The 27,898-nt window shown below is 44.9% G+C and overlaps 1 protein-coding gene across 1 annotated transcript; it reads right to left on the bottom strand.

The window, feature by feature from the left end:
• Positions 1-6,851: 6,851 nt before the first annotated feature.
• lbh (LBH regulator of WNT signaling pathway) lies at positions 6,852-27,856 on the bottom strand. The gene is made up of 3 exons (XM_072676764.1): positions 27,707-27,856; positions 15,200-15,302; positions 6,852-9,912 (listed from the first exon to the last, which is right to left on the bottom strand). Exons 1-3 carry the CDS (start codon positions 27,733-27,735, stop codon positions 9,691-9,693), a joined length of 354 nt encoding a protein of 117 aa, XP_072532865.1. The 5' UTR covers positions 27,736-27,856; the 3' UTR covers positions 6,852-9,690.
• Between the last annotated feature and the right edge of the window lie 42 nt (positions 27,857-27,898).

A 27,898-nucleotide genomic window follows, 5' to 3' on the forward strand; every position in this document is an offset into this window, starting at 1 on the left:
TGCAGATTGCAGCCATTCATTAGCTTCTCTTCTCGTTAGCTTGCGGCTCTCTGTAGAAGGAGAGATCGCCGAAATCCTGCTGAATCAGTTGGTACAGTCAGCCACACGACAGCTCATTCCCATTTTTGTGTTTTGGCGCTGTCAGAACCTACAGATTAGCTCCATGCCGTCTTTATTGTTGGATGCACTATGTATGGACCACGCCCATGAAGCTGGCATGAGGAGGAGCTGAACTCGGGATAGCTGTTCAGGGCGGCTTCGAGGGGGGTTTGAGGTTGTAGGAGTTGGGACGTGGTGCATTTCCAGAAATGTAGCCATTCACTCAGTCATTAAATCAAGCCTGTGGACGTGTTTCCATGGTGTTTGGGACTAAAATAGTGATTAATGTGTTGTTATCCACTGGCAGTGCTAACTTGGGACGATGCCAACGATGCTACTGTAAAAGTGGGACATATTCGGGTGAGATTCCCCCGCAGGACACACCAGTAAAAGGGTAAACTCCGAAGACCCCTGTATTGACTGCTATTGGGAGTGAAGCGTGACCTTGTTGGTGACTCCTTCGGGTGTGTATTCATTTATGTGCGAGGGAAAGTCTCCGTGTGATTCTTAATGTGCTCGTGCGACCTTGTGGAGTCCTCTGTGTGTGTGTGTTTATGTGTGTGTGTGTGTGGTGACTGACAAGAAGTGGGGGAAAGGCCTCAGGGGAGCAAGTAAGGAATGGTACAGAGAATATTTTTTGGACATTGTGTCTCGGGCCTGGGTTTATTTTAAAAGCAGTCTATTGATAGCACTGTAATGAGGCTTTATTGGAAAGAATCCGGGCTGGACCGTTGCTCCCTTTCCACGTTCCTGTCAACCTTTGACCTCTCCCTTTTTTTCGGGAGAGGAGAGGAGGGATAAATCATGCCCGAGAAGTTGCCACATCACATTTATTTCCGTTGGCTCTCTCCCTCTAATCTGCATTCCAATCTCCAGTATTCCAGTTCTCCTCAGCGTCCTGGAGCTACTCACTGCTGGTGATGTCGTACCCCGGTTTAATTTGGCTTCAGGAATCCACTCCAGAGACTCGCATTCAGATATCCAGATATCATGGTTCTCGCTCTCTGTCTGAGTGCACTTTTTCCACCATGTTCTCCAAGCAGGGAGGATTACCGGAGGACAGCGGCCTCCTATTTATATCAGTGACGGCGGATGGAAGCGGGCCAGGGCGTAGATTAGCATGCTAACTCTAACTAAACTGCTCACGCATCCTCACCAACGCAAAACAACAAATGCACTATGTGTCCAAATGTTTGCGGACACCCCGTGTCATGAATGTATCCAGCTACTTTAGGTTGCAACCATTGCTGACACAGATGTGCAAATTTAGACACACATAGATTGTCTAGTATCTGTGGAGAGGTACCCATGAACCCACTGGCACCATGCTGCCTAATGCCAGGCGTGGGCTAGAGGGGTGTATAAAGCCCCCCAGCATTGAGCTGTGGAGCAGTGGAAGAACTGTGTTCTCTTTCCAGTATGTCTGGGATGAGTTGGGGAGTTGGGAATGAGGTGAGTTGAGATGGTGATCATCATCCAACATCCCGACCATCACTAACACCCTTGATTTAATACCCATCCATCCATCCATCCATCATCTATCGATCAATCTACCAATCCAGTCTTTCATCCAGCCATCCATCTTTATGTTTCCATCCATTCAATCAAACATCCCTCCATCCACCCAATTATCCATCTATTCACTCATCCGCCTTTTCAATCCTCCATCCAATCTATCCTTCTATCCAGTCCATCCATCTACCCATTTGTCTCCCATCCATCCATCTATTATCCATCATCTTCCATACATCCAATCCATCATCCAATACATCTCCTTCCATCTATCTCTTTCCATCCATCCAATCATTCTATCCGTGCATCCATCCATCTATTAATCCAATCAATTATATCTATCTGTGTATCTTTCAAACCATCCATCCATCCATTCAACCAACCGTGCGTCCGTCCATCCATCCATCCATCCATCCATCTATCCTTCTATCTTCTTCCATCCATCCAGTTAATCTATCCATACATCTGTCCATCCAATCCATCCATGCATCCATCATCTATCCGTCCAATCCATCCAGTCATCCATATATTAATCTATCCTATTCATCCATCTCTTTCCATCCATTCATCCAATCTGTGTATCTTTCTATCTGTCCATCAATCCACCCACCCAATCCATCTCCTTCCATCTCTTTCCACCCATCCAATCCATCCATCCATCCAATTCATCCATCCATCTATTAATCCAATCAATTATATATATCTGTGTATCTTTCCATCCATCTATCCATACATTCAACCAACCATGCGTCCATCCATCCAATCCATCAATCCACCCACCCAATCCATCTCTTTCCATCTCTTTCCACCCATCCAATCCATCCATCCATCCATCCATCTATTAATCCAGTCAATTATATATATCTGTGTATCTTTCCATCCATCTATCCATACATTCAACCAACCGTGCATCCATCCAGTCCATCCATCCAACTGTGTTCTCTGGAATGATGGATGGTGGTGCTCCATCCAGTACTTTTAGTATAAGTTGGGGAGTTCATCCAACAACCTGACCTCACTGACACTGTTGTTGCTGAATGCAATAAAATCCTCACAGCAATGCTGCTCCAAAATCTAGTACAAAGCCTTTTCCCTGGACAGTAGAGACAGTTACTCTAACAAAAGCAGGATAGAGTCTCTCTCTCTCTCTCTCTCTATATATATATATATATATATATATATATATATACACACCAGAGAGATATAAATTATTATTATGATTAGATGTATGTAATATAACTCATATGGGGCATATTACTACATAAAGAGGTGAGTGTATACATATATATATATATATATATATATATATATATATATATATATATATATATATTCATATAGGATATGATTATTACATACAAGTACAACAAATCAGTGTGTGTGTGTGTGTGTGTGTGTGTGTGTGTTCCTGACACCTATAGCAAATGACATTATTTCTGGAGAGTGGGTGCTGCTGTGTGTGTGAGGACAGAAGAGGGTGCGAGTGTGTGAACTCAAGTGACAGGCCTGAAAGTGTGAGCGAGGGGTGTGTGTGGTATGTGTGTGTGTGTGTGTGTGTGTGTGTGTGTGTGTGTGAGTGTGTAGTTGTGAAGTGGTTCAAAGTGTGCTGACAGACAAGGATCAGTGGCAGATTGTTTCCACTGGAAAGAATTCCAGGAATGAGAGAGAAGAGCTATCAGTGACTGAGCACTATGACCCTGACAATAATTTAAAACACACACACACACACACACACACACACTCTGCAAGTCCATGTGGCTTGGGAAACACATACACACTGTCCACACAGACCCCTTGGATGTACAAATGTACATTTTTGGTCAATAAATAAATTGCTATGGTAAATTTCATAGAAATCATAGAAAAAAGAAAAAAAAAAGATTAAAGGGGTAGTTTGACAAAAAAACTAATTTGCATAATTCGCCCCTTACCTCAGCCGTAATCGATCAACCAGAACATTTTTGTGTTTGAGGTTTGCTTCATTAGTTTTCTGTTAAAGTTACAAGGCTAATATGGCTGACGAGCAATACTAGTCAATAGTCACCCAAATCGTTGCTTTAAATAAATGCTCCTACACCTCTCTCAACCCACTCGAACCACACCCAGGACATGCGATGCAGACTTCGTCGCAGGTCAGGCCTTCCTTCCATGCCTTCTTGACCTGACCTGACCTTATCCCTTAGGAAGCAAAAGTTACTTTTCCCGTTTAATGAACCTCAAGTTTCACCACATCTGGCCAAACCCCATCACGCCATGCACTACACTCGCTCCGTCCTGACCCTGCCTGGTTGTCAGAGCGAGGCACGCATTCGGACTGCCAGCGCGAGGAGGTAATCACCTGAATTCAACCACACCTGTCGCCCCGTTCGTTCTGATGACCTCACGGTTGCCTGAGTGAACTGTAACATTGTCCACTGTATAAATAACTCTGCGGATGGCAGTTTTCCAGGAAGTCTCTAACAAGAGCCTCTATCAGGGTGGAATGTCAACTCACTCTTTCCAGGAAGAAACCTGAACACCTTGGCAGGCAACCATGTCTTCGGTTAACCCCCCTCCACCCCCACATCCACCCCCCACACCCGGCCTACAATTGATCCGTAATCTGTGATCCGTGATCCGTTCCTCCAACCTGTTATCTAACTGCTGGAAAAATTCCACATGGGAGGTCGGGTCTGCTGCAGCCGGGTAGAGCACCTCTACCCAGCGTTCGGGTTATTTGGAGGACTTTGGGGCAGTCGGCTCGGGGCGTACGCCACTGGTTCTAAAACTGGTTCTCAGGGTCTCCCAGTCGGTCCCAAAGGACTGTGCTGGTGCACGTATTTGTCACTGTACTATGTACAGAGAAATGTGTCCTCCGCATTTTGTCCTCCCATCTGTGGTAGTGAACACACACACACACACACACACACTTGTGAAGTAGGGGCAGTGAGCGCACACACACCCAGAGCGCCTGGGCCCAACAGCCTGGGTATTGAACCCACAACCCTGTCATCAATAGAGAGAGCCTGGAGCTCTAACTGCCTCTGATTCATATGATGAAGGTTTCAGAATGTTCTCCCACATGTACACGGTTCTAGAACAGGGCTCTTCTGTTCCAGTCCAGCACAGTTTGGTAGTTTTCCAGCCCAAACAGAAGGGACTGGAGGTGGCGTCTTTTCCTTTACACGTTCTAGAGTATTCTGGAATGTTCTCCAGTAAAATCATGGTGTCCAAGACTGTTCTCCCCAATTCACAGTGTTCTAGAATATCTTTCCTCCAGTGCACACTGTTTGACATTGTTCTGCCCCATTCACAGTGTTCTAGATTATTATTCCAGATTCAGTGTTCTAGATTATTATTCCCCATTCACAGTGTTTTAGATTGTTATTCCCCATTTGCAGTGTTCTAGATCGTCCTTCACCATTCAGTGTTCTAGATTATTATTCCATATTTCACAGTGTTCTAGATTGTCCTTCCCCATTTGCAGTGTTCTTGACTGTTATTCTCTATTCACAGTGTTCTAGATTATTATTCCCCATTTGCAGTGTTCTAGATTGTCCCTCCCCATTCACAGTGTTCTAGACTGTTATTCCCTATTCGCAGTGTTCTAGATGGTCCTTCCCCATTCACAGTGTTCTAGACTGTTATTCCCCATTCACAGTGTTCTAGATTGTCCTTCCCCATTTGCAGTGTTCTAGACTGTTATTCCCCATTTGCAGTGTTCTAGACTTATATTCCCTATTCGCAGTGTTCTAGATTGTCCTTTCCCCTTTCACAGTGTTCTAGATTACTCCCCTTATTCACATTGTTCTAGATAGTTACTCCCCATTTACAGTGTTCTAGATTGTTATTCCATCCACCGTGTTCTAGATTGTTAATCCCCTAGATTGTTCTAGAATGGGAACACTGTTCTAGAATGTTCTCTCCAGCGTTGAGATGGTGTGCCATACCTGTGTGTGATTGTTGGGCATTTCTTCCCTATTCACAGGGTTCTAGATTATTATTCTCTCTTTATAGTGTTCTAGATTGTCCTTCCCCATTCACTGCTAAAATAGTTCAACTGAGACTTCTAGGCCTACTGCAACTGACTGCTGGACGGAAATGCAGCGAACGCTGGAGACTAGAACCTTCCACGGCAGCAGCAGCAACGCAAGTCCTTCAACCAGCTGTTGGTGAGAAACAGAGGCATGAAAAATGTCGGCTTCTGCAGCTTCTGGAGAGGATGTTTACAAAGCTTGAGGTAAGTTTAGGAAGGCAGGAAGGCATGGTGTGGTTAGTGCAGCTAAATACAGTATGCATTCAAATACTGCACACAAAACACGCACCGATTCGTGCACAGTGTTTGGCAGGAAGTTGCACCACGCAGCTTTAAAACCCCTCAATCAAGCGAGGCGAGCTGCTGCAAGGGAAGTGAAACTGAAAGGAGTTTTAAAGACGAGCAGGTTTCCTGAAAGACACAGCGAAAGAGAAGAAAGAGAAAAATAGCCCACGGCAGCTGTACACCTAAAATATGGCTATCTGCAGTAGCGGTCAAACTCAGAAGCAACGACTACTGTTGGGGGTATCAGGTTTCAGAGTAATCACAGAACAACAAAACAAATGCTGAATTTCCTCAGACATTTCATGTGGCAGGCGGCACGTAGTGCGCAAGGGGGTGGCACCTTGCAATGGACTCTCCAGGCCATATTCCTGCCTTGCACCCAATGATTCCAGGTAGGCTCCAGACCTGCTGCGACCCATTGCAGGGTGTGGTACCCTGCGATGGACTGGCGATCTGTCCAGGCCATATTCCTGCCTTGCATCCAGCGATTCTGGCTAGGCTCCGGACCTGCCAAGACCCTACGATGGACTGGTGATCTGTCCAGGCCATATTCTTGCCTTGCACCCAATGTTTCGGGTAAGCTCAAGACCTGCTGCGACCCACTGCAGGGTACCACACTGGCAATCTGCCCAGGGCATATTCCTGTCTTGCACTCAAAGTTTCTGGGTAGGCTCTGGACCTGCCAAGACCTATTGCAGGGTGTGGTACCCTACGGTAGACTGGTGCCCTGTATAGGGGTATTTTTGCTTTGTACCCAAGAATTCTGGGTAGGACCTGTCGCGACCCATTGAAGGGTGTGGTACCCTTCCATGGACACAGCAATGCTCTTCCAAAATCTAGCAAAACGCATGCTGTGTAAGGCCTTCAGTCCATTTCCTAAAAGGTCTAGGTCTAGTCCAGTATGAGAGGGGAGGGGAGGCAAAGAACCAGTGACGCAGAATTGCAAATTGCGTTCAAAAATGTTTATTTACAGCCTCTGTTCGTCACAGAGAAAAGTGGTGATGAGAAAAATCAAGACCAAATGGAAAGAAACTGAGGAAAAAAAAAAAAGTGGCAGCTATTCTCCCTGAGCTGTACACAAATACAGAGCGAACAAATCTACAGGTGGTTCAACACAGAAGAGGGGGTCCTCGACCTTGAAACAGTGCCCCCCCCCAATCACTCACACACATGAAAGCATCTATACAAGTTATGAAAAAAAAAAATCGAAACAACAAAAAAAAACCCTCTTAAATAAAGGCTATCTGTCCCACCTCTACAGGTCAACATACAAGGTGCTCCCAGTGTCCAGGTGACTTTTCAGGACCTTTCCACTGAGGGAAAAGGATGGCTTCAGGGACAAAATGTCAGTCAGGTTTCTTAATGTGCATAAAAACAGTCCCCTCCTGACACCCCAGTGGAAGCAGGAAGACTTACAGGTCAGGTCAGGTAAAGCCTCCCATGATGAAGTGACCGTGGATAAATGGAAGCATTTTGATGCAAGAAAGGCTCTGAAATGGAATTTACTGGACCCCCCCACCCCACCCCCCCCTTTACATCAAAACACACGTCCAACTGAATGCCACTGAACTGCTATCGGACAAGAGAACTGGTATGTACAAAAAGACACACAACAGGTGCTGGATATTCACAGTGAAGTAGATTATGTCTGCATACAAACACTATTTACATACAGGAGCTGTGGAAGCTCATTCCCAACTGGGGTTTCTGGCAGACATTTGTCAGTATTATGACTTAAGAAAAATTTGAAATAGCATCTCAAAATAATGACATTAAAAATTTTTCTTACATTTGGAAATATCGTTTTAGAATAATTGGTCAAATCTTTCCCGTTTTCTTCCAAATTGGTGCAGTCAATTAACCCACCCAGTCATAACTCCACCTAGCACTAGCAACGCTCCAGACACTGGTAGGGATTCCGATGCCTGTGCCGGCCAACGCTGCTTTTAGAGTGAACACAGTCTACTCACACGGAAAGAGCCACCCGGTTGATTGTGCTCTCCCAGACCTCAGCTACCGATGGCAAAGTGGTATGGCCATAGTGGATGTGCGCAAGATCGCTGAACCACTCTGAGGCCCCCCCCAAGATTAGTATTTTTTTTATTTGATTTAAGGAATATTGAAGAAATTTTGAGTCAAAAATTGAAGTGAAAATCTGTCAAATATTCAAGAAAATAAGATTATTAAAAGTGAAAATGAGAATTTGAGGAATTCTTTTGGGATCAGTCCTTATTTCACTGTAAGAACTACAAAATTTGAGATACCAAAATCAAATCAAGATACTACATTAAAATACTTCTTACATTTTGACCATAGTACACGTTTTGGGATAACAAGTCACTACACTGAGATACTAAATCAAAATAAGTCAGTAATTGTCAAAATTTGGAAGTCTTGCTCCAAGAAACCCGGAAAATATCCATGGGTATGATTTTTCTCTTGTTCTTATCGGGAATGAGCTTCCAGAAGCATAAAGGTGGTGAATGGAATTGTTCCAACAACAGAACAAGCCAGGCTATGTGAACCCTGTGTTCGTAAAACGACTGACCCTTCAAAAAGCTTCCATGCTAAGCATGCCTACGCAAACATCCCCATTTTATTAACACACCTGTTTGGCTTTCTTCAAGACAACAAAGCTCCCAACAGTGCTCTTCAACAATACTTCAATACTCCAATCTAATTTCCACAACTTTCCCCTCACTCCAGATGATGGTAGTCAATGGGCCAAGATTGAGTTGACGTCCAGATTTTCCTTCAGCAGTTACTCGCACTGGAGCTGCGAAGCTAAAAACTACAAACATACACTAGAAGTCAACGGCCCCCAGATTTAGTTCTGGCGTGCCAACTTCATCATTTACATCTCACAGTAAGGCCGTGAGGCTGTGAGAAAGTCTACACCATGTTCCTGAAGACCTGGAAGTGATTTAAGTGGGCTGAGAGAACCGTACAAATTTACGTAATTACCACAAAGATTTGGGTGACTATTGACTTCTAGCATTCGTTCGGTACTTTAGCTTGTGCTTCTTCAGGTTAGTGGACACCAAACGTGTCCTGGCTAGCCAGCTCCATGTGGGGTAAATGCAAGACTGCGTACATTTGGTTATCAGTCACACCATTCTTTCAACTTTCCACCACTTGCCTTTGCTGGTCTAAAAAAACAAAAACAGAACACCACATTCTAAAAGGTCACCGTCAACCAATAATGAACGACCCAACGGCAACCTAATTAATCCAACGACATCAGTTCAACCAATAAGGAAGAAAGAAAGACAAAACAGCTCTGTATCAAGTCCTAGTCATAGACTTCTCCAGACGTGGACCAGACATGGCTTTCTTGAAGTTTTCAGCTCCTCCACTTGTGAGGGAAATTCCTCAGTGGCCGAGAAACGACAGGATCGGACAGAAAGGTCTACGTGAAGTCCAAGAGACCCAAGGCCACCCCACTCACCAGCACTAATATGGCAGTGTGTGGAGATATTTAGGTGGGACTGAAGGTTTGTCAGTATGTAAACTTTGGGGGGACCTACGATGTGGGGACCTACAGGGGAAACGTGCAGTGTGGGTTTCTTCATGGTGAGTGAGCAAATGGGCCATATTCACAAATCATCTCAAAGCTCTGGGCGCTCCTTTGTCCTTCAGGTTAGCACCAGGTGGAAGATCGGGGTGGATGGAGAGAAATTCCGAGACTTAAAAACGATTTTTTTGAGATTTCAGATTAATACAAACCAATATGTGAGTGTGTGTGTGTGTGTAAGTGAAAAATAGTCATTTAGTCCATTCTAGTGCTGAGAATTCTGCACTTGTCCCGTCGGCGCCTTCCCATTGCTCTCCTCCTCTTCATCGTCGTCGTCTTCCTCCTCTTCCTCGCTGACGATGAATTCCTTTGGAGGCCAGCGCAGCTCTCCGCTCTCCACCTCGCCGTCCGTAGGCTCCACCACGATTGATGGAAGGCGGTCCTTCACTTTGCAGCAGCGCTCGAAATCCGAAGGGTCTGGAAAGATCTGCAGAGGAAGCGAAGAAGATCGAAGGTTAACATGGGATCATCTTCAAGGATCAGCCAACAAGCAAAAGTAAAAGCGCACATTCCACCAATTAGCCATTAGCTGCCTCAAACCATTGGAGTCGTGGGGTAATCTCAAATAGACAAATGCTCATGTGGTTTCTGACTCCCTGAAGTGGCACAAACTGAATCCTGGAACCCTGTCCTAGTCTGTTTAGCACTCCTGTAAGTGCTTGTGGTTTCACTAACATGTGCGAGTGGGATTGTTTTTTTGTTTTTTCAGGCCTGGTCGGGTCAAGTCTCGAAGTCAGGGGCTTTGGCTTAATTCCTATGCATAACTGTTGACACCATGCCCTTCATCGGGACATCGCAGGTTTAATCCTTGGTAATGCCACAGCCGACTATGGCTGGGAGTCTAAGTGAGCATGAATGTCCCCCAAAAGACATAATTCTTCACTTGACACCCATTACACAGTCTGCTAGCTAGCGAAAATTGGCAAGAAAATTGGCTGGTGGCTGGTAGCTTTGCATAATTGGGTGACTAACAGGGTATTGACCCAGACAGCATTCCATCAATGACCAAAGGAGAAAAAGGACAGCGAAAGAGAGAAGGACAGATGAAGACACAAGGAGACAGAGGAAACGCAGAAGGGACATGGACATAGAGACACAAGATACACCATATTACTCTAAGAGAGATAACTACAGAGACAGAAAGACCAAAAGACCGCAATAGAGACAGAGGGACAGAAAGAGACTTCTAGGAAAAGAGAGAGGGAAAGACTGAAACAGAAGAGGAGACAGAAGAAGAGACAGACGATAAAGACAATGGGACATGTGGAGACCAAAGAAATGAGGTTGACCGAGGTTAACAGAGAGGGAGACAAAGACATGGAGACTGAGGAACAGAAAGAGACAGAAGATAAGAAAGGGACAGGCAGACATGTAGACATAAATGAGGAGAGAGGCAGACAGATAGGGACGAAAAGAGATCGGGAAATGTAGGGACAGAAGAAAAAGGGGTGGAGAGAGGAACAGGGAATGAGAGCAGGACATACAGAGACAAAGGAACAGAGAAAGGGACATATAGAGACAGGAAGACAGAGAAGGTGCGATGTGGTACAAAAAAAGGTTCAGCAGGAAGCAGTGTGTGTGTGTGTGTGTCCCGTGTCTGTCTGGCGCAGCAAGCAGTAAAAGCTGATAAATCCCCCCCCCTCCCTCCCCAACCCGACTCGACTCGACTCAACAGAGGCAGTGGCACAGCTGTGGTGTTGGCGGCGGCAACAACAACAAAAAAAAAAGCTGCAAGGAGGCCTGGGACTGACAACACTCTGCATCTCTCCTGCACACACACATACAGGACTGAAAGGAAGACTGCAGGGGCTCGTCCAAAATAGAGCCCACCAAGGACGCTGCTTTGTACGAGATAGGACACATAATTAATCAAACAAAGAGCCAGAGACCAATAAGGAGAAACGAACACTAGTCCTATCCAGCGTACAGGGGTGTAGTCTGTGGTGCCGAGCAGGTAGACATGTCAATGCCTCCTTCTGTGTCCGTTTATCCCGCTGTCTCCAGCTGTCCCCCTCTCTTCTCCTTTGTTCATGTGTCTCTTTCTGTCCCCAGTCAAATCCAGTATACAGTGACGCAGTTGATTAGCGCTAGGCCTAATCAAAACCCTGTCCAAATCCCACCCCTATGACCATGCTAATTTCTGCTTGACCCCTCTGCCCTCCCTGTGGGCTGGTAGTATTCTTTTAGTATGAGCATCGACCCCCCTCTGCGTGGTTGTCCTATGGCATTGGTCAAAGAGCTCCTTTATTCAGGCCCAGGAGCAAGAGCTGACTATCCCTTTATACATCCCAGATGATGTCAGCGCTAACCCTTACCTGGGATATACTGGGGGTTAAGACCCTGGAAGGAGGTGGTACGTCATGGTACGTTTACGTGAGGTACCCTTAAACTTTCTTCTCATCATGGGTTTGGATCTTCTGGATTTGGGAAACCCACCCCCCCCTCTCCAACTTCTCTTAAAAAAGCTGAACTGCTTCTCAATACGGTCCAGGCTGGCCAGGTTCAGGGTCCAGGTCACCACAATTCACTGGGTTTAGAAAGCCCTTGGTGATTTGTAGATTGTGACGCGGTGCAAGCTGACATTATGGGACGAAAGGTTTATACTGTCCAACTTTTAGAGCCTTCATGGTTGAGGCTAGCTCTGGTGCACATGGGTGTGTTTGGAAGGTCTGGATTAAACAGATTAGCAGCTTGGGTGATACCTTAAGACAGAGCTCCTGCCAGTTTTCACCCCTTCAACAACAAGACTGAATACGAGTGAAGATCTAGCCAGGTTCCGGTCAGTGGCTGGATTTCCATTCGGGAGAGCCAAAAAAAAAAAAATAGTCCTGTGCCGTTTCCTGTGGCCCTACCGGCAGCTGGCGTGGTACTGAACACTAGCGCCGCGATAGCTGCAACACTGGATGTGTAGAACGCTAACACCGTGGAACGCTAACATCACTACACTTTTTAAACTTTCTGGACCCGAAGATGGTTCTGTACTAAAATGGTTGAAGTGGTTGTATTTATCAATAAAATCTATTTAAAAAGATTCCCTTGAAAGATACATTATAAGGACAAAAGTATTGGGACACCTGCTCATTCATTATTATTTTTTGCAAAATCGAGGGCATTTATCCTGCTTTTGCTGGAGTAATTCTCAAAAGAGAGGCTTTCTGCTAGATTTTGGAGGAGGGTTACTGTGAGGGTTTGATTGCATTCAGCAGAAAGAGCTAGTGTTTGTGAGGTCAGGATTTTGGAAGATCACCACTCGTGGACGGATACTCATTGAAGAACTTGCTTTTTTTTCTTAATTAAATGTTCAGACCTCTTTTTATCTTTTACTTGGACCCAAGATGAATCAGTCTCCAAGAAACAAAGTCCTAAACTTTGCCCAAACTTTTCCTTTCCCTCCGATTCCTCCTCTCGGGCCCGTTGATTAATCTCAGGTCAACGTCAAGAGAAAAGACAGAACACACACAGTCTGCATCTTTAAATAGCTCTCCCCCGAGAGCCTGAAATATTCTTGTTTGCGTATCTCAGTCCAGCAGAACTTATTGCGGAGGGGTTAGCAAAACAAACCCCAGATCTGAAAGGAATGAAGGAGTCGAGGGGTAAAGAGGGGAGGCGGGGGGGGGGGGGGGCGAGATCTCAGAGGAGCCCAGCTGGACGTTCAGGCCACCCAGCCTCTGTGTAGAAAAGCGCCCGTGAGATAAGCTAAAGTAGAGTCTGGCTAACATGCTAATGGTCACTTACAGAAAAAGCATCTTGGCGAGCAAATCAGCTCTACTAGTCTCTAATAGTCATGGTTCTACTGTATACAGAACCACTGCATTTACTCACTACAGAACCCTTAAAAAAACCTAGGAACAGAACTGGCTATTGGAATTGGCGTTGGCTAATAATTGGGTTCTATACAACACTGAAAAAAGGTTCTGTCCCTTAACAATGGTGAAACCCAATTTGGTGGTGAGGCAGAACCCTTTCAGAGATTCTCTAAAAGAACCACACAAGTGTTTTTTTCACCCAACATGATTCCTCAAGGGTGAACCATCTGAAAAGCTGGTTAAATGGTTCCTCACATACAAGGAAACAGTCTTTCCTTGGTTCTACATAGCACCAAACACAGTTCCACTATTGTCAAAGAACCATTAAGGCATTTAGTTTTAGTTCTATATAGAACCCTTAAAGAACCCCCCACCCCACATTTTTAAAGGCTCACTTGCTTAGCTTGAACACACAAGCCTGTAGGTCAAATAAATGGTCCCCTAAAGAAACGCAGAGTTGCATTCACTTACTGAAGGGATTGGTTCTAGATAAGCGAGACGAGGTCCAATCTGACCAACACCTAGACCTGTGCGAAGGGTTTCAAGAGGCTGCAGACAGCTCGCTTATCAACAGCTCCCTCACTGCATTCCTATGGGTTCTTTATGGAACCGTGACAATTCTGATAACCATGGGAAAGCTGAAGGTGACTAGACTGACTTAAAAAAAAAAAAAAAAAAATCAATACAGTAAGTTTAAGTGGTTCTATTTAGCATAGTCCTTATAAATTATAAGGACAAAAGTATTGAGACACCTGCGCATTCATTATTATTTCTTTAAAAAATCTTCAAAAAAAAAAAAAAAAAAAAAAAAAAAAAGATTTATCCTCCTTTTGCTGGAGTAGCCCTCAAAAGAGAGGCTTTCTACTATATATTGCAGGAGCACTGATGTGAGGGTTTGATTGCATTCAACAGCAAGAGCTGGTGTCCATGAGGTCAGAAAGGGTATTGGGACACCTGCTCATTCATTATTATTTCCTTCTGAAATCAAGAGTATTTATCCTGCTTTTGTTGGAGTAACTGCCTCTACGATCCTGGAAAGGCCTTCTACTGGATTTGAGAGAGTTTGATTGCACTCAGTGGCAAGAGAGCTAGTGTAGTAAGTGAGGTCAGGATTTCGGACGATCACCACCCCACCTCATCATCCTCATCTCATTCTAAAAGTACTGGATGGAGCACCATCAATCAGTCCAGATAACAGTTCTTCCACTGCTCCACAGCTCAATGCTGGGGGGCTTTATACCCCTCTAGCCCACGCCTGACATTAGGCAGCATGGTGCCAATAGGTTCATGTTTATCTGCTCCAGAGATATCTGGGGTCCCTTCAGTGAGTGAATACAGCACTACATAGGAGCATAAACCTGGCCTACCCTCACTGCAGTCCAAATATTATTATAGTATTAGCTTGTCTTAATATGCAAATAAGGGACACTCAGTTCTAGGTTAATTAGTACTTACTGCATCAGCCCAGCAATCCTAATTCCACTAACAGCCATTATTAGTAGTATTATTTCTGCTACTGCTACTTTAGCATGCAAAGGGGAGGCATAATGACCAACTTCCCTAATTTGCACCCACACACCAATAAAATCACCCCTGCAGATCACACTAGAGCTGCAGTTTCCTTCAACTCTGTTATTCTGACCTTATTTTGGAAAGCTAAAGGCAAGTCTCAGTTCTGAAAGGAGGCCCACAGTGGAAAAGACGACCTGGGGCTTTTCGAAATGACTGGGTCATGACAGAAGTGAGCTGTTTTTCTGAAATCCTGAAAGCTCTGACCTGCTGTTTTTAGTTGTGTTTTTGGGTTGTTTCTCTCTTTTGAGGTTTGCTTTTGTCATTTCTGTGCTGGTGGGTGTGTGCGTGTGTATGTGTACGGTGGCAATGTGATGTATAGTAGAAGGCAGGCCGTACCTGGAAGGCGAGGCTCTCTTTGCCGGGGCTGAGCCGCATGTCCTCCATCGGGGTAGCGCTGATCATCACTTCGGTCATTTCACGGCACGGCACAAACGCAGGGCTGCAAACACACGGACAGAGAACGCCAAGGTTAAAGATCAGGCGTCTGGTTGGGACTAGGAGCGTCAGGCCATCCACCTACCATCAAACGGCCACAATTAAGACAATTGTGTTGATTAATAATCATCGATTGATTGTAGCATAAAAGGCGTATTAATTATTCTGATTAAACAACAGCACTATAAGAATGTATCCTTAAAACACTAAACTTCAAGCAAGAACTTCTTCTAGAAGTCAACACAGGTCTTTCACCACCCATTTCTGAAAGAACACTCCGTAAGGCACTACATTTTTATTCACAATGCCTGTCCATCACAATTCTGAAGAGAATCTCCTGTAGACTGGGGTTTCTGCCACTGCTGGTAGACCTGTATGACCGTATGCTTCCATACACCTGCAGATTCAGCTACTTCCTTCCCTCTATGATCTTTGGCCACGCCCAAATGCTAAAAATCACTCCTTTTAGCCAAATATTAATATCTGTTCTGCGACCAAGTTTCCAACGAGACACTCGCATTGCACTGCATTAACTATTCTCAAAGTATGAGTCCTATGGCACAACATTCAGGTATTTATAGCCCAATTATTTTATATATATATATATATATATATATATATATATATATATATATATATAAAATTGAGATTTGAAGCTGAGGTGTGTTTTAACTGGACTGAACTGGACAGATGCTGGGCCACTGCACTATAATATCCATGTTTTTATTGCAAATCTAGTCCTAATTTCTAAATATTAGAGAAATGTATGGGCTTTGGTCCATAGATATGTATGTAAAAGTACTGCAAATTACTGCATCCCTACAATCATACCATTCCATATCAGCCAATCCATTAGGTTCAGATCATACTAAATCTTCAATGCTTTTGCTTTTTATTCATAACAACAATATATCGATGAGGTGTAGGCAACGGCTGGAGTCCAGCACAGTTCCCTGCTCTAGTACCTCCAGGACCGAAATTGCCCTCCACTGATATTGGGTTTCGGTTGGGAAAGTCCAGCACCAAACCGCTGATTCTTGACAGACCTCCAGAGGTCTCTGGAGTTTGGCTTCAGTACTGTTTTCTAAATTGCTTTAAGTCCTGCCCAACTCTGAAGACCCAAAATTCCAACCTGCGAAACCTTACAAAAGCAAAACACTGATGCACTTTATTGCCAGAAGTTTGTGGACACATGTTCATCACATTTTTCTTCCAAAATCTAGAACATTAAGGGCCTAAAACGCTCAACATAATTGGCTTTTGGCAAGATTTTGGTACTTTACTTCGAGACTCCAACTCCTCCATACCCAAAAAAGGGTACGGATGGAGCTCCATCACTCCAGAGAACACGGGTGGACTGCCCCACAGCCTTGAGCTTGGGGACTTTAGACCTGTGTGCCACTAATAAGAACATTAGTGAACATATATTGTGCATAAAATGCATCGCGACACCGTCCATGTATTTTTGACATGCCTACCCCTAGTTAGCAGCCCCTTACAAGGTCCTCATGCTCGTGTATTGATCGTTCTGTCTTAATTATATACATCGTTTGTAATGTCTATTGCCATTAAAGGGCGTGCTGTTTAGTCTGCACCAAGTCAAACATTAAATGCACACAGAGGTCGCTAGCAGTCAGCAGGACGCACCGCAACTGGGCCAGTGGTTAGCGCTGCACTGACTCCTCTCAGAGAGCTGCTCTCTGCTGTGTGGAGATATATAAATATATATCTAGCATGTGTATATATATATATATATATATATATATATATATATATATATATATATATATATATATATATATATATATATATATATATATATAGTACATTTGTGTGTGTGTGTGTACATGTTACAGTCATTATGAAAGTAAGTTGTGGGTGTGCAGGGGACCGTCTGTCAGCCTGTACTCTAAAGCCGAGTGCGCTTATCTGCTTCAGTGAGATTGGTATAGGCCATGTAACACACTTGCAAGCAAGATATTAAAAAAAATAATAATAATAAAATAAAATAAAATAAAACACACACACACACACACACACACACACACACACACACACACACACACACAGAACCTTTTTTTTGTGTGTGTGTGTTTTTTTTTTTGGGGGGGGGGGGGGGGGTGTAATTTAATAAGATTTTTAGTGCACTTCCAAGAACTCTACTTGAAAGTGGATGACCGAATGGCACCACAGGAGGAGATGAGGACGGTCAATTTCACCATCCCTCAGATTCCACTCAAAAAGGTTAATGACTGGAGAATCAAGGGACCCAAGAAAAGAGGTTCTGAACCCATCCCGTTGAAGTGGCCCTTAATCCTTTTTTACGTCATGGCGACGGCAAGAAAGGGCATCTATTCCTGTACGAGCTGAGAACGTAGGCTCGACTGTGGCTCCTTTCTCACGCCAGTTATTTAAAGTCCGGTGGTGCGTTGGTCAGTACACACATACACTCGCAGAGCAACAGATCAAGGGACAAGCTAAACAAACTCGGGAGCAGGAGCGCTTGCGTAAGCGCCGGACAAGAAAAGCTTGACCAGACAGACAAAAAAAAAATGTCGCTGAATTCTCACAGAAAGGGAAAAAAAAAGCCAGCTTCCTATAGGGCTGCAAACAACCGCACAATGTAGCAAGGTACACATGCAAAATTATTATTAGGTCATTATTATTACTACGCTATTGGAAACCAAACACATGCTTGATCGTGTCCTGAACCAAAGCTCAAGCCCAAAACATCCTAATGCATCACTGCACCGCCACATCCCTACACGCCTGCGACAGCCAGCGCTGTAATCCAACGCCGCGATCATGATGCCGCCTCATGAGTTAGCTTTAAGCCCTGGATTGCCATCCGTAACCCCAGTCAGTCAATCCCTGTACCACCAGCCAAGCCCATGTATTTAGCATTTTAAACAAAGGGGTTACTCGTTCATGAAGCCCTAAGTGACTAGGTACCTTCTCAAGCTGCTGTTACAGCCTGGTACATACATTAGAGATGGAAACTAGCCTGCTGGAGGTAGTCAGGGCTAATATTTGCTCGGAGCGAGCAATGTTTGCCTCCAGACACCCTGATGGAAGCAGACTGTGGCTACACTGGAGAGTTAGACTTCGGCACAAGGTGGTGGTGAAGGTCCTTCACGATCACAGCTCCTTTAGAACAAAAGGTTCTTCTAGGGCATCGTTCAAAGAACCCTGTAGCGCCTTTATTTTTAAGAGTAGCAACGAGCTTGACACTGGCCTATGAAGCAAAGAATGGACCAGCTCCTCCGTATCAAAACCTGATCGGCGCAAAGAGCCCTTCTACAGCTCGGCTTGACCCGCCATCCTTTAAGATCCTTTAAGATCCTTTAAGATTCCCGTGGGAGACGCAAGCTGTATTGTGGGAACTGTAGTGGTTTAGGATGAGTACCGCTTGCTATAGCAACCGTAGTCTTGTCTGTTGTCCATAAGACTGACATGGGCTTTCTCCTTGCTCAGCGTAAACCTACTGTTCCATTTCGGACCATTGTTTCGTGTGGTCAGTCACTCGTACACAAGACCGAATGACCGATTCTCAGGCCTCAAAAAAACGATCTGTGTCAGTTCTGGGACTCTGGTTCGTCGTTGTTGCTGCTTCTGTGCTGCAACGTTCAAAAGGAGGCCTCTGCAATATGCAAATGAGCCCTGCTGAGCAGCTTCAGATGTTCCACATGAGTTTCTGTGGGTGTTCTGGTGAATCAGATCGCTCAAGTGATCCAAGCAATGTAAATGTTTTTGGTCGAAACAGAGCAGGCCTGTGTTTAAACATGCCAATAGCACAACAGCTACTGGGGCTCGGTGATGGCAGTGGCAGTACTCAGGGTATTTGCAAAGAGTCGGCCTTGCAGAGCAGCGCTGGAGTCGCGTGACTCGAAGAGATTTGTTTGGTTTGAAAGTCACGAGTGTCGACCCTGCAGAGAAAAAGAGGCAGTACCAAAAACATGGCGTCCCACCACATGGATTAAGACTTGGAATATGAATAGTGTCCAGTGTGTCCAATGGCACTTTACTCATTTAGTCAGGGCTGGGCGATATGGTACAAAAATGTTATATCACAATATTTATAACCATGATTTTTATATTATTTTTATATTAAAAATAAATAATTATAATAAAAAAATCTACCCCATCCAATTAAAACAAGGGCAACAGACCATGCAGTTGGTCGGTGTTCTTGAAGTACTGGTGATATACTAATAAAAGCATATTGTGTATTAGGGCTGCACAATATTTTGAAAAACTGACATTGCAATACATCTTCTGTGGAATACATATCAAAATATTAAAAACTAAATAAATAAAAAGACAAGAACGTACCAAATTTCACCAGAACTCCTTAAACAAACATGTCATAATATTAATAATAAACTCTGTATATCCAATTTTAGAGTAAAATATGTGACATTGGGACGATCGGTCATTGGAAATGAGAGCGGTGTGAATTTACCTTCTAAGTAATCAAACTGGACACTGCACAAGAAGTTGCAGGTCCCGAGGACTGCTGTGCACCACAACAAAATGTGTCATGATTCGCTAAAATATCGTTATATTGCTCACTAGGGGTGGCGAGCTACGCAGCTTTGCCATCAGCAGCTGGAGTCCCAGAGAGCACAATTGGCCATGCTCTCTTCCGGCACAGTGGAGCTGGGGATCCGGCGCTTTCTCAGACCGTGTCCAGGCTCTTGCATGTATCTGCATGCATCTCCCAGCGTCGGGAGCATTGCTATTGCTAGGGAGCGCTACGGACGGGTTGGTTAAAGAATATTGGGAATAATTTGTAAAATTAAATCATAAACGTTGTGCTCTATTACAGAAATCATATCCAAATGGCCCTGATCGGACAGAATCCCAAAGGGTGACGTCATGAAAGAGCTACTTTTAGTCCCATTAAGAAGGTTCTGAACACCCTGGCCTCATCTTCTAAGGAATCCCTCGAAGACATATTCGTAGCACCGTTCATTTAAAAGTGTACGACAATGAGACGAGGGATGTGCGCTGAATTGCCTAGACCTGTGCAGAAGAAGCCTGAAAGGTAAACACGCGAGCGTTGCTGGCGATATTTCAACTCCGAGGCCACATAAACATCCTGCTCGGCTAAGAATAACAGAACATCACCCTAATAAAACACAAAGGGGCACAGAAGGAGAGGAAGAGAGAGGAAGAGAGAGAGAGAGCGCGAGAGAGACAGAGAGAAAGAATGTAACAATTCAGCTCTGGAGAAACACACCTCCCTTAATAGATCACTGGTACAGGAGTCCGGGGCCGCTGTTGCACAACACTGCCCTGCTTTTTCCTTCTTCTGCATGGAACTGGAAATTTCTCCGAGCCCCGGCTAAAATTCAAAAGTGCTCTTCGCTAAAACAAACAAGAAGCCAAAAGGGTGGCAACCAGCCAAGCCGAATAAAAAAAAATTGAGCTGGGAAGGGCTATTCTTAGCGGGAAAAAGAATCAAAAGTGAGCAACATTTTCCAGCGCTCGGGTCGGATATTAATAGCGCTTTGTTGACATTCGCAGGGAATTCATTCAATCGCGCTAATTCACTGGAATTAGGAGTGCTGCGGGGGGATAAGGGCGCTCTCTAATACCAGATATCGGCCCACGATTGCTGCACAGCGGCATCTGCGTGAATGAGGCAGGCACGTCAAGCCTGGACATTTGTCCATTGAGATTTGCAGGGCTACAAAGAGGATTCCGTGGCTTTATCTCCCCCGGGCTGTTCGGCGTGACGTACACGCAGAGCTTTAGAGCTCTCTGGACGAGCACCTGCTCACCTGAACACGAGGCGAACGTGCCACGTGCCAAGAGGGCTAATGCCTCATCAGCCGCCAAGGCAGGAGGACAGGGCGGCAGACGGGAGCTCTGGTGGCTTGGCGGCGGCTGGGGCAGGGGAAAAAGTCGTCCGATTTCTAAGGCCCGCTGGTTCTACTTGCAACCTGTCCAGGGGTGTTGTCTACATCCCCAGTGTAGTTCTTTAAGGAGACTTGCTGAAGCAGGGAAAACAGGCAAGTGTAAAAATCTAAGATGTGGATCTTTACGAGAACCAAAACGGTGAGGTCTAGACCACAGGGTCAGAACATCTTCGAGACATCAGGCAGGTCTTATAGAGTGTACCCAGTATGCAGTGGTTAGCACCTGCCAAAAGTGCACCAAGGAAGAACAAGGCTCACTGATGCTCATGGAGGTGCCACCTCACAACTAACAGGACTAACACCGGTCCAACACCACAGGACACCTTCAGAGGTCTCGTGGAGTCCATGCCTCAACAGGTCAGAGCTGTTCTGGCATGGTTTCTGAGACATGAGCAACAAACCCACACCCCAGAAACCCGGGTGGACCAGGTTTGGCAGATTCCAGCAGGTTCTAAGCCCAGAGCTCTGGGCAACTGGCTTGCGCTCTCTGAACTGCACTGAGCACAAACATCTTCTTAAGCTCTAGGCAGGTCATGCTGTGTTACCAGCCTAGCAGTCGAATCTCTTCATCCACTTTAACAAGAAACACAGGGCATGCAGTCGAGAGCACAAGTGGATTACTCATCCCTGAGCGGCTTGGGGGAATAAGGCTTTGTTCTCCAGTGAGTCACCGGTAATGTCCTCCACGTTACACCTATGGGAGGCTGGACGAGCTAGCCAGAGTACGAGCTGAGACAGCAGCCTTTCTACCAGCTTGCAGAAGGGTTCCTCTGGGGTTCTTTAACGTGTGAAGCATTGCTCATGACCTCGGGGGTACCGAGACCAAGCTGAAGCTCGATGGCCTCTTGATTGAGGTCCAGAATAGCATAAAGTTTCATTTCATATATATATATATATATATATATATATATATATATATATATATATATATATATATATATGGCCACCCTAGAGCTGGGCAATTTGACTATATTTTATCGTAGCGTGATACAGAATTCGCTTTTCTGGGCATATTGAGGATATTGTTTAGTAATGAAATCTGCAGCTGATCAGTGTTGATTAAGCACTGGCAGTGTAATTAGACTGGTTTAATTACATGAAGTGGAGCAGATGTTGAATAAAAATGACTGTACTCAGTATGTGAGAATACCTGAATAGTAGTTTAATATAACCTGTCGATACTTAGTGTTACAGTGATACAGTACTTTTACCGTATCGCCCAGCCTTAGAGCTACTCCAATCTAAATCTCAACTACCAGGTAGCTACAGATACTAAAGACATACCAGCATTGCTCCCAAACACTAGGAGGGTAAGGACTTAACACCTGCCTTCACCGATCCATGCAAAGCCACCTGCCACCTCTCTTGGAACTGCCACTGATGCAGCACTGTCGGGCAGCCGGCATGTGGAGCACCATCTACCCACCTGGAGAGAACATAGTCAATTGTGCTGATGGGATTGGGATTCAAACTCTCGGTACCCCGCGCTTCGTCATGAAATTCTGACACAGTGATAAATAGTCACAAAAAAACAAACAAAAACAAAACAAAAACAACCCCACGTACCACTGGGACACCATGGTACACTTGAGAGTGTAGTGGGTAAGACCGAGATGGCGTCAGAGACAGATAAACGTCTCATTTGGTTCCCATGCCCTTGACTTACAGTTTGTCCTCTAATTATATGTAGAGCCGGTCTGAAGATTTCACAAGAATTTTTTCTTGGCAGCAGCTCACACTGAAAAAGACATTATGACAGAAACAGGTAAAGAGAAAGAGAGAAATGTCACAGTCACATCAATCCATTATTATTTTATTTATTTATTTATTTTTAAACTGAACCCAACGCCGTTCCCACAGTTAACGTCTCATCACAAACGGACCAATGCAAGTATATGGTCATGGCCAAGTAAGAACCTTAAACCTGCTTCTTTCAATGGAAAATATTTTACTCCCAATCATTTTGGAGCATTTCTATTGGTCCATTCACCCCATTTTTTTAAACCTGTTTTATCAAATTTTACCACATTTCTCAGAATTTGGTACCTACAGTTAACCCACCCGTTCATAGCTTCCCCTAACACTAGCAATGCTCCCGACACTGGGAGAAAAAGGACTAGCAGCCACCACCTCTTTTCAAACTCCCGCCAATGCAGCACTTTAAGGCATGTTTAGAGAAAAGCGCCGGACCCCCAGCTCCGCCACGGCAGCTGACAGACTGTGGCTGTGCCGGCCAACATCTCTTAAGAGCGACAGGGGAAGGAGAGTCACCCGGAGAGAGCCCAGACAGTTGTGCTCTCTGGGATTCGGGCTGCTGATGGCAAAGCGGGCTGGCTTGGGATTCAAACCTTTGACCTTTTTGCACAAAGTGACGGATATTACATTTTTAAAAATCAATATTTTGATGCTATAATTATTTACGCGATGCTGATATGCAAAACTGTACCCGGATCAAAACAGTAGTTTTTTTACTGAGCGCATCAGATATCTGATCAAGCATTTCCTACGGATATCGGCCCCGATACTTTTGATACCTAGTATCAAATCGGAGCATCTTTGACTATGACTGATATTCCGTTTGGGGTTCAGTCAGCCGAATGAAACGGACTGCAGATGATTCGTCATGACTCCCACCTCCCCCTCCCGCCCTGCACTGAATCCCTCAGTACTGACGTAAACACACACTCCCTGAACTCATCCTCGCAGCACACGCTGAGGTATTAGGTCGTGCATAACTCTCATTGTTTCCCATCTGCTCTGACCGTAAATCTGAGCAGTCAGTGCGACAGCCAGAGGGACGGAAGCTGGCGCCGGGCACCCGCGCTGGCCAGAGCTGAGCTGAGCGGATGGAACCCGCACCGCTGACGCAGGCGCCGCGGCGGAGCCAGGAATCCGGCGAGAGGGGTGAAGGGGAGGACGGAGGGAAGTCATTGCTCATAGCATGGTCAGCGGAGCACACCGGGGTAGTGGACGCAAGGGAATTCAAGGAGGCCTGAGACGAGCTCAGAACCCGTTCGGATTATGCTTCGGTACATCCGTATAAAGAGGGCTAATGAGCTGCTCGGAAAGGCCCATTACTCGCCATACACCGTCAGATCAGCCACTTCTACTACACAGTATCCATTAACATGGCTAGAGCATGCTACTGTTTTTAGCATTCAGGGTACTTCAGTACTCAAAAGGGCCCATTATTATTATTGTTATCCTTCTACGTCACAACAGCAATAAAATACCGACATATTGCCCACCTCTTCCTGCTACCGTGGAAACATGGACCGTTCATGGCTAAAACATGGACCGTTTATGGCTTTTAGGAAACTTTGGCCAACATGGCTGTATCGTAGTGTATCGTAAAGTGTCAGGAACTACTTAAGCAAGTCTATTCCAGATAAGTCAAGCAAATGAAAGCAAATGTTGGATGATATCGGCACCTAGCTTGTATGATGCTAATTGACTGGGGGCCAAGCATGCATCCTACTTAGCCAAATTAGCCTTGTGACTCCAGAATCCCCCATCCAGAACCTACATCAGAAATAAGTAAGAACTATCGCTTAAGGGGCCTGGACACCAGGCGTGAGTTCACGGAGCAGGAAATGGACCTTCCAGATTCTCCAATGAGAATTCACTTCGGTCAGACCCGCCCTTCCATTCCATTCATAAGTAAAAGGGGGACGTTTTACATGCCAGTGTCTTGTTAAAGGGTGATTGCTTAATTTTTCTGCATCGTGCAACGGGTGCAATGTAAACAAAGCCATTCTGAGAGGTTCTGGTGGGAAACGCTCCATCCAAACCCCTGTTGTTTATAGTGACAGTCCTTAAACCCTTAAAAACGTCGTCTTCTAGAACGCACCTCAAGGCAATGTTGCAGAAATGTGATCACCGCCATGAAAATGCAGCCCGACGCCCGAAACTTCGCTTCACAGACCAGCGTTCTCTACACTGAACCACTGAATTATGCAGATATTTGTGACGAATCTGAGGAATTCCCCCTCAAGCAAGAAGCTTGAAGAACTTTACTGTGGTTCTTTCTTGAAAGTGGTGAAGAAATGCTGAAAAGGGGAAAATTACCCAGGGGTTTAACTTTAGTCAGACACCTACAGATTCACCTAGGCTTCCTTCAACATGAGCGACGGGCTGAGAGAACTTTCTGTTTAGAGAGGCAACATGAGGGGTTTGAGAGACCGAGAGAGAAGACAGATCAAGGGCCTCTGCAAGCAAAACCACCAGCTATCGCAGGGAAACAGTTAACTGCAGAGATGGAGAGAAAGACGGAGAGAGATCTGAAGGTTCACTTAAGGAGGTTAGGTTCATACTTCCTGCCCAAAACACAGCTCATAGTGGTTGAAGTGATTATGTAAAAACAAAGCAACACTGACGTTGCTACTGCAGGGTCACCAGTGCCGAACTGCTGCACGTCTCAGAAATGCTTAGTAGGCCAGTCAGAGACTGCAAACCAGCACGAGGCCCGCATACTCCCCCATTTTCCTCCGAGGTGGGCCGAATATTTCCTTGAGTCGCTCAAAAGCCGAAAAATTCACAACCCCTACTTTTTCACCGGGGTTTTCCACCGCTTTACTTTCAGCAGAAGCTCAATTGAGACATTACCCCAGGGAACTGTGCCGCGCCGGTAGAGAAACCTGGTCTCCCACTAAGCCGACCTGATAACAAGGTCATGGGGCCAAACGTGAGGCTTGTGCAGACTATGCTAAGAAGGGAGGGAGGAAGGCAGGCAGTCTAGCCAGGCCTGCTCTTCAAAATAAATGTAATTACCCTGACTGCCATTACTATCAGCATCTCCAAGGTCCAATCTATGAACATCAACACAAGTTCAACTTCTACTGTATTTCTTTGGTTTGTGCAGAGATTGGAACCCTCTTTTTACTGTGGAACATGACCTTTTTTGCAGGCTAGGAAGGCATTAGTGTTGTCGACCGCAGCACTGAATTGGAGTGGAAACTTTTGCCTCAAATACATATGCATATTCCACCGTGAGTCACACACTTCTCCTAACATATGGATTGGGCTGCTATGTATTCAATCAGATCCCCAAACATCTGTAGGATTTTCTGGCGAATTCCGCCGATTAAATTGGCAGTAAAATCAAAACCTGGAGGGGGGGTGGGTGGTGGGGTGATATGTGATGTTTCATTCAACCAAATGCAAAAAAAAAAGAAAGATGTCCAATTCTAAAAAGATGGGCAGACGTAAATGTGCAAATAACGTAAAAAACAACGTAAAATCTGTAAAATAAACCCCCAGTTTGGAATTCTATTTAAATAAATAAAAAAACCCATTAGAAACAATGCACACAAATTCAAATCTGTGAAATCAGCTGATAATAAATACATAAATCATCATTCAATACAAACAAATATTGAACGCAAGTTTTAGAAATGCTTATCTGGCGCAAACATAGCTACACAAACTTGTTGGTCAATTTAAAACAAAACAAGGCTGCAAATAAGTGCATATAAACAAAACAAACACACAAATTTATTAAACAAACAAAAAAAACAACAACGCAGAAATAACGTAACCAAACGCAGATATGACCTAAACAAACAGGCCATAGTAAACACAAGATTTAACAAACGTGTAAAGGCTGTCAATTCACATAAAAGTGCAGTCCTGGTGGATTCATACTATTGTAAAAATACGTACAACTAACCTTTGATTCAAACTGTAGTGAACTCTAAAAAACGATGCGAGATCAATTCTAAAATATTTTCAATTCAAACAAACAAAAACGTAAACACACGGTTTAGAAATGTGTAAATAACGTAACCAAATGTACAAAAGACATAAAGAAACCCGTAAAAAACGTAAAAACCTAATTGGCCATAGTAAACGCAAGGTTTAACAAACGCATCAAGGCTGTCAACAAACGTAAAACTGACGTCCTGCTGGATTTACGCAAACGCAAAAAATACATACAATTAACCTTAGGGTCAAACAGTAGTCTAACAACGTCAAGATCAATTCCAAACGATGTTTAACTTAAATAAACGCAGAGAAAAACGTAAACACGAGGTATCTTAAGACGTAAAAAACGTAAACAAACGCGTAAATTACGCAAACTAGGGATTTATACGACGTTCAGTGCAAATAAACGAAGGGTTAGTTAGTTGTTTTTACAGATTCGTGTACGTTAGTTAGCTACATGGCGTACAGAAAGTCAAACTACCGTAAAAACGCGTTACATTTAACGTTAGACAAGCGCGAGTAAACGCAAGCTTCTTTTACAAACGAGAAATAGGGAAAACGCTCAAACGCAAGGTTCAAGCGAAGGTAAACGTAACTAAAAAACAAACAAACAAACAAGAAACGTCTAAACGACGATTCAGCCCGGCTGTCGGGGTCGCGCTGATGAGCGCAGGCGGTGAACGGCGCGTAACGGACTCCGGACGACCACCGCTGCAAGCCAAGTTTGTCGGGCTGCTTGTTGCGCCCCCGACCCCCGACCCCCGCTAGAGGCAGGTCTTACCAGTAGACTTGAGGGCAGAATACAGACATGTAGGTCTTCACGTCTCCGCGCTTTAGGGGCTGAGCTGATTCGGGAGAGCTCCTCTTCTTCAGCCTCCGGTCTGTACGCGCTGCACGGGCTGACTGCCACAACAAGCCCTCGCTGCATCCACCGACTCACACGATCAATCTCCCGCAGCTGAAGCGCAAGTTT

This window comes from Salminus brasiliensis, chromosome 4, assembly GCF_030463535.1.
Source record: "Salminus brasiliensis chromosome 4, fSalBra1.hap2, whole genome shotgun sequence".
NCBI lineage: Eukaryota > Metazoa > Chordata > Actinopteri > Characiformes > Bryconidae > Salminus > Salminus brasiliensis.